At 38.1% G+C, this 10,359-nt stretch overlaps 1 protein-coding gene and 1 long non-coding RNA gene across 3 annotated transcripts in view; one reads left to right on the top strand and one right to left on the bottom strand.

Moving 5' to 3' along the window:
• Positions 1-3,970, top strand: part of LOC134816567 (uncharacterized) — a 31,694-nt gene extending 27,724 nt beyond the window's left edge. Inside the window, exon 7 of one of the 2 annotated variants that reach the window (XM_063825471.1) lies at positions 3,222-3,970. Coding sequence is in view for 1 of the 2 variants with exons in the window: in XM_063825470.1 (XP_063681540.1) it covers positions 3,222-3,270 (49 nt within the window). In the remaining variant the exon portion in view is untranslated. The remainder of the gene's footprint in view (positions 1-3,221) is intronic. The other variant, XM_063825470.1, reaches the window with a different exon arrangement.
• LOC134817293 (uncharacterized) lies at positions 900-1,497 on the bottom strand. Its single transcript, XR_010160514.1, has 3 exons — positions 1,467-1,497; positions 1,195-1,318; positions 900-1,010 (listed from the first exon to the last, which is right to left on the bottom strand). It is a non-coding gene; the product is annotated as an uncharacterized LOC134817293 (long non-coding RNA).
• Positions 3,971-10,359: the final 6,389 nt, after the last annotated feature.

Here is a 10,359-nt window from a genome sequence, read left to right as displayed (position 1 = left end):
TCGAGAGCTCAGATTAGACTGAGAGGGGACTTTTTGTTGTGACTTCCCTAGTCACCGCTTATTGTGCGGCCGGGCGCGTCATGCCCGAACCTCGACAGCCATCATCCCGAACCGTTTATATTATCTGACAGCCGCTTTCAAATGTGTTTAACTTAACGATTAGATTTATATTTTTAGAATACTTTTCCGTTAGGCTTATAGCATGTGATCACCTCTAGGGCTCAGGTTACCATTTTGACAGTTAATTCAATGCTCATAGTATGTCCTGGCCTTATCGTTTAACTTAGATCTGATTGCTTGTGACGAGATGATGTATTTCGTTTGTCTCTATCCATCCCGGTTACGAGGCCTATCGAGCTGGAACTGTTACTTAAGGGTGCCCCAGTGAGGCACACTTTATATATATAATAATGATAACATATACACTAATTTGATCCATCGGATATTAATATTCACGTCTAAGTATTACTGCTATGAGTATGACATAGTGTATTCCTGCTCGCATCAGAGTTATTTCCGATGTCATCCCAATTCAGTTATCTAAGGTCTAATTTTTACCGGAGAAATTGTCAGCTCAATCGTTATCTTCGATTCAAGTGATTCCTTGCGCTCAAAATTGTCCCGCACACGTCAAATTACATCCTCTGAGAATTATGGCGAAGTGGACAAAATTGAATCACCCTCGCGCGGCGACAAAAACTTGCGTGATGCGCGGTTTCAGTCGCAGTCACTACTATAACGAAAAAATTTTAATGGCAAAACATAAGCGGCGTTTTACATAATATGTGGCGAATATCATTATTGATCAAGTAGAAAATATGAACAGAGGGTGAAGCATCACCAAATTAACAATCTTTCAATTTTAGGCATATAGCAGATTGTCCCAAACACTAAATCCATCATGATTGACCCATTTCAGTCACACAGCTTGGATTTCACTTTCAACAGGTATTTCCGTGTTGCTAGCTCGCACTTTTTCACAACTCGGTCTTCGTCATTACGAACATGGTCTGAAAATTTATGTTGCTTACATTTCTGTATTAAAGTGGTGGTCGTCCACATATTATGTACTCCCCCTCACCTTCGATGGTTAAGTAATATATGAACGACCCCTTACACACTACTATTCAACGTGTGGAAATCAAAATTTGATCTCAAACTCAATTAATTCTAAAAGCCCAAGTTATTTCTTACTTGTCATGTGTTCGTGATTCTTAAAAAGGGAGTGAGTACTCTCACCACCTTGCTCATTGAAAGATCCAGAAAACATCCCCCAGAGCTGTATCTGCTCCAAAAAGTGGTCTTCAAGGAGATGTATCTGGTGGAGGTGGTGTTGAAATGATGTTGCAATTTTAAGAGTTCGGTTGGGCCGGAGTTTCTTATAAATATGTCATGAAAATAACTTTCTTCCAGGCTATTTAGGGGTTGGAGACAACAGGTAAAGCTATAAGAGATAACAACAATACCTTCACCGATGTGGACTGACCAAACTTTCGGTAGTGAGGCAATGGCAAGTGATAAAAACTTATTTACCCTCGATATGGCAGAAACGTGCCACAGCTCGTTTTATTTCGGGAACCGCTTCGAGAGTAGGGAACCTGGCTCTCATGTGCCTGAAGAGTAAAATTTGGGGGGGGGGGGGGGGGGGGGCCAACCATATTAAAGTATATTAAAGTATATCCCCGGGTCAAAATCGGAAAAAATCCTACATTTTAATATACTTTAATATACCTACAATTAGAAGATTTATATAATTTCACTTACAACTCGTGCAGATTGCAGGTCGAGTCAGCAAAAATGTAGGTAAGAGGAAACAAACAAGTTCGATGTATAATAACTTACAACCAACATCTCCTGCGGAAGCCATCGGAACCAAGTGGTCTTAACTGTCGTGTTACAGTTAACCCTGCGAACATTTCTGTCCTGCTTCCACTCATGTTCTCACTAATGTGATAATCGATATGAACGTGCTTAATTTCGTTCTTTATAACAACAAATGCAATCATTTAATTCGATCGAGCTGTCAAGCAGATTACGGTATTAGGTGAATAGTGTGGCCATTGGTAACGACAATAGACAAGTCACTTGGTGACATGATACCGATTACCGCACGTGTGTAAGTTGTAACATCTTATACACTCTTACAGAGATATATCTATATTCGATCCAAGCACTCTCACTTTTGAAAACTGAAGTCGAAGAAAATATTCTGATCCAGGTCACACTAAGAGGTACAAATCATAACAAGTAAAGTTGGCTGGTAACTAAGCGCTAAGTGAGCGCCCTAGTAGCGCTCGATTCATAATTTGATTTTCGTATAGTTCAAATCCAACAAAAGTGCGCGGCTCACCGCGCGTGTCAAACTTGAAATGCAGTAATGAACTCCGTGTACTATTTGAATATAATATTGATATAATTGCCATCGGCAGACAGAATGACCAATATGTATTGATTCAGATTCTTATTCATGTATAAGATTTATTTCCATAACGGAATTATGAGATAATTTTCGAATTACAAATTGAATAGAAGTTTATGTTTATGGTTTCGGGTTTGTCGTAGGGGCCCAGGGGTCATTCGTAAATAGCGTTTGCGTCCGTTAAACAGGGGGAAGAGGAATGAAATTGGAAATATGAAATGTTGATGCTTGTGTTTACTTTCGCCTTTGAAGGTTATAGTTTGATTGTAAAATGTAATTGTGAGGCCAGGGTCAAACTCAAAATGAAAATGCAGGATCCGCTGCGCGCGGCGTCAGGCACAAGGTTTAATATATATATCAAATATAATATTTTTTATTGCTGTTCAACCATAATTTTGATTCAGTGCAGTGTTGAATGTTGATGCAGTATATGACTCACAGTATGTCAAAATTAACTCATCATTTCACAATTGCATTATCATCGCAGATTTTAGCGATTATCACTATTTAATGGCGATTATCGTGCATTTAGCGATAATCGCCAATGTTAGGCGATAATCGTGCGCAATAATCGCATGTTAGGCGATAAACACGCGATAATCGCATATTGGGCGATAAACACGCGATAATTGCATTATCGCTTTTATGCAAGAATAAAATCCAGATATTTTCCACTGTGTCTGCACTATGCCATGTGCCGAATAATAACAATAAATGAGTTGTTACTTCTATTCATTGCGGTTCTAGAATACACTTTTTATTTACAGAAAGGAATAATGATATCAATGAATAACTTTTTCAGTGGATACAGCGAGAAGTTTTACAATGGAGACGCAGAAGTTACGCACTAAAACTGAGTGCTGTATCGAATATTATGGATAATGTACAGTAACTGACGAGAACCGTGACCTTTAGTAGTATTTACTGACTTACAGTCGAACCATTTCTGTTGAATTCGGCTTTTTTAGCTGCAATATCCCCTATGCTCCCAGCCTCCGATTTCGTCGAAGAAGCCTTTAAGATAATATCGATATCCGATATTTGGATATGTTCAAAACTTAAAATATTTCGCTAAATTCTTACCACACAATTCGACCTTTTTGTTCAACCGGAGATGTGATTAAATTTGTTTAAATTGGAGTTTTAGATTTCAATACCCTCCCGGCAGTTCTACGGGGGTTTTGTAAGTAATCAAGTAACTTTGTTATTATATGGGTTAGACAAGTTTAAAAGCGTAGTTAAGTACCTTAAAAATTACAAATTTTACTAATACTATATTAATCGGCTATTAGCCTACATTTTCAACGCTACTATGTAGTTGCTTATTTCTACGTGGTCTAATTATTTATTACTTCATTTCTGACCACTCTGTCTGGTAAAGTGTAAAGTGAATCATAACAGTTGACCATACCTAATTTTAGCTAAGTTGCAGTTGTAGGGGGGAATGTAATAATATGTGAACAGCGTTTATAATTGGTAGGAAACTGGACAGAGTGGTCTGACGAAAGTTTTAGGACTCTTACTAATTCGCTCGCCCAAAAATTATCACGTGACTTTGGTTCTTTAATTGTTTTGCAGCCGAACAATACGGTTTTACATAAACCTTAATCCTAACCCTAACCCCGAAGCTATCCATAACCCTAACCACAACCCTAACCCGAGCTCTAAACAATCGAATCCGTATTTTACTAGACTGTCACGTGACCAAAATGGTTTTTTGCCCATAACTCTCCAGGGAAGCATTTTTACCCTACGTCATGGGGGGGGGGGGGGGGGGGGGGGGTGATTCGGAATCAGCGTCCAAAAATACACAGAATTAGGCTTGTTTCACATCTTCAGGGCCTTTTCACAATAATTTTTAAACATTTGGGCGAGCGATTTAGTGGTAGCGAAGTTTTAGTGTAGACCTGCATGCTGTGCGCACGACTCTTTACGGCATGTTTTAAATTGTTTCGAGTTGACGCCTTTATAAGAAAAATGTATGAACAACGAATGTGGTGAACCGCCTCTTTTAGCTCAAAAGAGAATGCTAAAATAACAATTTATCAACAATATAGTGGATTCCACTATATTGTTGATAAATTGTTCGTTCAATAAAAAGTATTGTGTTACGGTATTCGTTCAAATATTGTGTTATTAATGTTGTAAAAATAAACCTTATATTTAATAGATTTATCGAGTAAATATAACACTGTTTTCTTTGTAACCCTGCCTGAAATGACATCTGAACCACCAATCCTTGTTATGTTCTATAATAGCGGAGGTAACTTATGAGAAATAGCGTACCTGTAGCGGCAAGAGGAAGTGGGAAACTGCTAGAGCTTGACAGTAGAATTACCTGATTTTTAGTAATACGTGTTTTATATGGAAGAAGGTTCGTGCTACAAAAGGCCACTCTTACAATTCAGAAAATGCTCATTTACAGTAATATTTCTGTTTTTGAGAGGAAGACCACAAGTTGAACTTTTTAATTTGTACGGTCTGTACACTTAATATGTGACATATATTATATGTCTAACCTTTACATATGCTTGTAAACTTCAAGTTCATCTCAACGTCACCATAGCATGTACATGATGGCTAAACTTAAGCTACTCAACTAAAGTTTAGTAACAGTCTCTGAGTTAAACACGCCGTCACTCTTTCTTTTAGAACTTGTGTCATGTTTTTTGTCAGCTGTTTTTTTCGTGATTTTTACAAACTGTTTGCTCCTTAACAATAACACGTCTCCTCGAAATCATGCTATTACCACCATGCGAAAATTCCCCAAAACCACCCCTTTCCCAGGATTCTAGTTATATATGTACATGTTACAATAATAATGTTCAACACATAAATAAAACCATTTATTCCGAGTTAGCGCCAGCATGCCTAAAATAGCGGCATTAACATTAAGCTGTTGAGTCTCACAGGTAGCTAGTGGTTCTGTTAGACCACTAGCTTATAATGGCCATTATACGCGCTCTGTTTCCGGTACGTTGTCTACTAAGTCCACTTCCTCACAACTACTGCTATTCTAGTACTATTATAGTAGTACTACGGCGCGTAGTAGCTGTTCTGCTGTTATTAGAGTTGTCGGTGTGTTTGTAGTTGCAGTACTTAGAGGTGTATATTAGGATCCTGTCCTATTAGCTCTGCGTTAAGGCTCCCACTTTAGCCGCTCCCACTTTAGCCGCTTGCATATAGGCCGTTTAATTGACGGTCTTGTCGTTTTGTAATAAGTGTTTTATTCATGTAGGAGTTATATTGATTACTTGATTTCATATAACAATCTTCTGCATTGTAATACAAATCATGTTATCAATATCGAAGCCACGTTAAGATGCAGAAAATGACGTTGGCCATACTTCCTTTTTTAATTTGGGCGATCCTTGATCGAAATCCCGTTCACTATCTTCTTCCAATCTTCTCGATCGTACATAGCAGAACGGAAATCGTCAACTACACGGGCCGGCATCTTTATAAAAATCTGTATAATTACAGAATCTACAAATGTTAGTGGCCTCCTTCCGCGACGGGACTGGAGGTTACCAAACGATCGCTACTAAAGTTTAAACTTAAATAAGTTCTCTAAAAGTAAGCAGAATATCGTGCTTCATTAAAGTAGTGTATAAATAGGAGGTGCACGATAAAAATAAACTTGCTCGGATTTTAAAAATTTTTGTACCACTGTTTTCTAGAGACTGTGAGAATTTTCACAATACCAAATTTGTCATACCTTTTTGGAAAGATCAGTGAGTATCGCCTAGGTGCCATATTTGATGGCGCGCGGCTTTTGGAGCAAAAGTAGCTGTAAAAGTCGCGTAATTTGACCAAATTCGTCCAAATTTGACCATTTTTGTCGTATTATTCGGATTTATCTTCAGTTCCTTAAATGAGATCATTCTGGAAATTGGCGACAACCTTTCAATAAGGCTTTCACAACTGTCCGAAAAATTTGGTGGATATCGGAGTTGATATAGTGATCAAAATGGAGCAAAATACGCTGCTTTTAGCTGTAACATAATGTCTGATGGTTGGATATGCTTTAAATTTTTCGGACACTTTCCTTGTAAGTCTATAAGTAAGCTTACCAATTTTTACTGCAATTGGAGGTCGGGAAGGATACTCAATATCTATTTGTTTGAAGAAAATTGTGCTGGCCGAAATTAGCGCTAAAAAACCATCCTACAGTCGGCACGCGCGGCTCACTGTCGATGGCGCACTACCTAGTATAAATGTGGCCATTCCGGACATTTTTTCCCCCTTGTTAATTTCTTTTTACTTTTAGACTCTATCTGAAGTCTTTTTTTGAAAATCTGGGTCATTTCCTCAGGGTCAACGTTATGATAAACCAAATTTTCATATCTTTGGTTCGATGCAATTCATTTTGCATTTGCTCCGATGCAATTCATTTTCTCTGATGCAATTCATTTTCTTGGAAACATGTTAATCAAATGGAAATGCTATTCTTCTTCATAGGGGGGGGGGGGGGGGGGGGGGGGGGGGGGGGTGGTCAAGATGACCACTGCCAAGGCCCTGCCCCTATAATGTTTAATCTTAACGGGTGATACTCGTAGAATATTTGTTCCATATATTAGGACCGTCGACGAGTCCAACTCACAACTCGGCGCGCGTCCTGGTATACCTTACTCGGGATTATTATAACCGGGATAAAGTGGTGGGTTTTGGAAGATTCCGCCATATTTTTCCCGGTAAAAAATTTTACCAGTCATAAAAAAACCCGCCGACTCAGATTATGGGGTTCCAAGGGGGTGGTGATCATCATTTTTTACCTGAAGTCTCATATGTGCTAGAGAAGACTTTTGAAGCAGTGGATGGAGGGCTGTAACTTTATTGGCGGTTGCTACCATAATTTCGTTATAAAAATCACAATTTGGTTATAGAAATCAGATTTCAGGGTGGACCGTGATTCTCACTTTTCTTGCCCATGAAGTGAGTAAACTGTGCCACTATTTCAAGGTCCACGGTGGATTGATTACTGGAGCAGTTGAAGATGCAAAGCCAAGACGTTCCCCAATACCAAGCGGTGGGCAGGAAATTAAGCTCCGGCTGACCTTCAGAGCAGTAGCCCCATTAGCGGACAAAATGAAAGTCTTGTTAAGACAACAATACAACTTCGAATTTGACGGTCAGCAGCAGGGGGATATCAATAATGATAATGGAGGGCACATTAGCGATAATGAGAATGAGAATACGCTTTAATGAAGATTTGACTTATTATTGCTATAGATTTATTTTCCTTTAAATACTAGACGTGTCTTTTTTTCTATTTCTGAGTAATATCAGTAACTGTAAATTGAAATAACTTCTTTAACAAGTAACAAAAACAGAAATTTCGGTTGAAAATTTGTTGACCTCTGAAAAAAAACTTGAAAGGTCGGCCACCGGTAAATACATGACCGGGATAATTTGGCGGGTTTTGGGAAATTCCGCCATATTTTTCCCGGTTATTAATTTTCCCAGTCATAAATTAACCCGCTATAATATTCCCGAGTAAGGTAGGTTGTAAACCTACAATGTTTAACCCGATAAAATATTTGAATATGGCTTAATGTAAAAGTTAAACTTTTAGTTTTTTCCACATTTGGTGAAAAGTTTTGTCGCGTTTATGAAACTGATAATCCTTGAGAGTATATGTTCACTATTTCTGTCGACTCTCACATTACATTCCTCATTCCTGTAATGTGTAATGTTGCATATTATGTTGGAAATGTCAAGAATGTTCGTCACCGTTCAAAATGTTTCAGTTTGTATTTCAGTTAATAAGTAACAATTTGATAGTCCGATTAAAGATAGCTGCCAGATTTCAGAAGTAGGCTCCCCACCTGGCACTAATCACGTGACACGTAAGCGTTAGGATCACCACCAGATTATGAAAACCGCATCAACTCTTTAAAAATTCATCAAATTCTAGTGATTCCGAGAAATATCAAACGTCGCCGGCTCTTTAATGAATAATTAACTAGAAAGTAGTAAGTGTGCATCGCATATCTCACCAAAATGTTTAGCTAGTAATGTCATTGTTCTAATTGCCTCCCCGCTTTCTTACAAGCATGTTTCAAAATTACTTTCCGTGCGGTATCACGAGGTTAACTGTAAGGCTGTCTATTGGCTGAAAGGGGATGACATTCCACTTATAAAGTAATGACAAATCCTTTGATGTGATATACGATCCCATGAGTGATGTAAGTGTAACTAATGGAGAAACCCACTTTAAAGTTTGATCCTGCTAAAAACCCGCAATTTTCCAACGAAAATTGTTGTTCTACAATTTGTTCTAGGTCCGAAGTCTGGTGTTTTACTGTACATATTATTCCTCTCTCTAACTACTTCTCTTCTCAGCTGGCTTAATTTCAAGTGGCTAAAACTAAGCCTATTAATCTCATGATTAGTCGCTAGAAAAGTGTCTTGTATGCCAAACTAGCCTTTGATATTATAAAGGCTCAATAGCATGCAAGCAAACCATGTAACTAACTCAGAATAACTTGAGTTAATTGAGTTACATCATTTAATTACGTAGTACTTAACACAGTTATTCAGGTGGTGTTGTTGTGTTTAACAGGTCATGAAATTAGCTTGAGCTTCTTTTCTTGGCTTTAGTCTGACTAATCCACCTTGCACTTTGTGGTTAATAATTGAGTATGGTCGGCAGAAAGTCTAAAAGTTGTCAAGAATTTTAGATCATCCGTCAGTAAAATTTATGTTTTAGGCACGGACTGGCAATTTTATTTTACCGCATCTTCTAGCGTCTGTTGTCTTGCAGTTTTATTCGTTCAGTGCTTTCTTAATGACATAATTGAAGTGATTTTTCTGAGTAGATTTATTTCTTGAGATGATCTAGTTGTTAGTTGAATATTTTCGACTCACCTTTTAAAACCACTCTGACATAGTAACTCCCTGACATTTGTGTCAGTTGCTATTCATATGGGCGGTATACAACTAAAAGCACATTATTACATTTCAATGATTATTGATTATCTGATCATATTTTATGATCACCTTAAAAAGTTAAAATGTTACAGTTACAAAATATATTTGTTGCAAGTGTAAATAGATCACATGTTCAATCACAGATCACATATTCCTTTAGGGTGCTTTAAGTGCTTCAGGTAGGTTTGGCAGAGATAACTTGGCAGGGATAGTACTGCTGTCACAGTAGTATAGGTTCGGCCTCCAATCAGTCCTGGTTCAAATCCTTTATAAATGTTTATATTCCAAGGGTGAGTCGTAGATGATTGCGGTGTATCCTTTGGTTGGCGGAACATCGGAGAATAAATTCAAGAATTTCGTGGTTTGTGTGCCACTAAGCCATCAATTTAACAAAAGGGAGGGTTCCATAAATCCGCTGCATCAATTGTAAAGGAATTTTCTTAGAGGTTGGCCACAGAATGCCAACCAGATTCACTATTTAACAATCATAATCATAGATTCAATATGATTAACTGACTCTCTGTTCACAGAAGGCAAAATAATTAGTTGATTGAGTCGAGACTACCCTACCAGCCCTAACTGCACTGTCATCAGATTTCACACCGTCACTTATATCCCCTGGTCATTTGTGGGCCGCCTAACATGTGCCAGGGCTGTTGAATTATTCAAGTTAAACTTAAATCATTAGATAGTACGGTGGTTAACGCATTTAAAGTGTTGTTATGGTTAGCAGACGCTAGACACGCTACACCGACTATCAAACTATCAGTGACAGTTAACTGGTATTAATGTATGTGACTCATGCCATTAGGAAATGCAAAAAGCTCACCATGACCGACACCTGGACATTTACCGTTTCACTTGATCAGCGTAACCACTGTTCTGTAAAATCATTGACTAACTAAAGTGCACTGATGGCAACTTGTACGAACACCGATGGGACATTAAGACAACATTAAGACAACATTAAGACAACAATAAGACAACATTAAGACAACATTAAGACA

This window comes from Bolinopsis microptera, chromosome 6 (assembly GCF_026151205.1).
Source record: "Bolinopsis microptera isolate Bmic1 chromosome 6, MBARI_Bmic_1.0, whole genome shotgun sequence".
Classification (NCBI taxonomy): domain Eukaryota; kingdom Metazoa; phylum Ctenophora; class Tentaculata; order Lobata; family Bolinopsidae; genus Bolinopsis; species Bolinopsis microptera.
The sequence above is the reverse complement of the archived record's forward strand: the minus strand, read 5'-3'. Positions and strand labels throughout refer to the sequence as shown.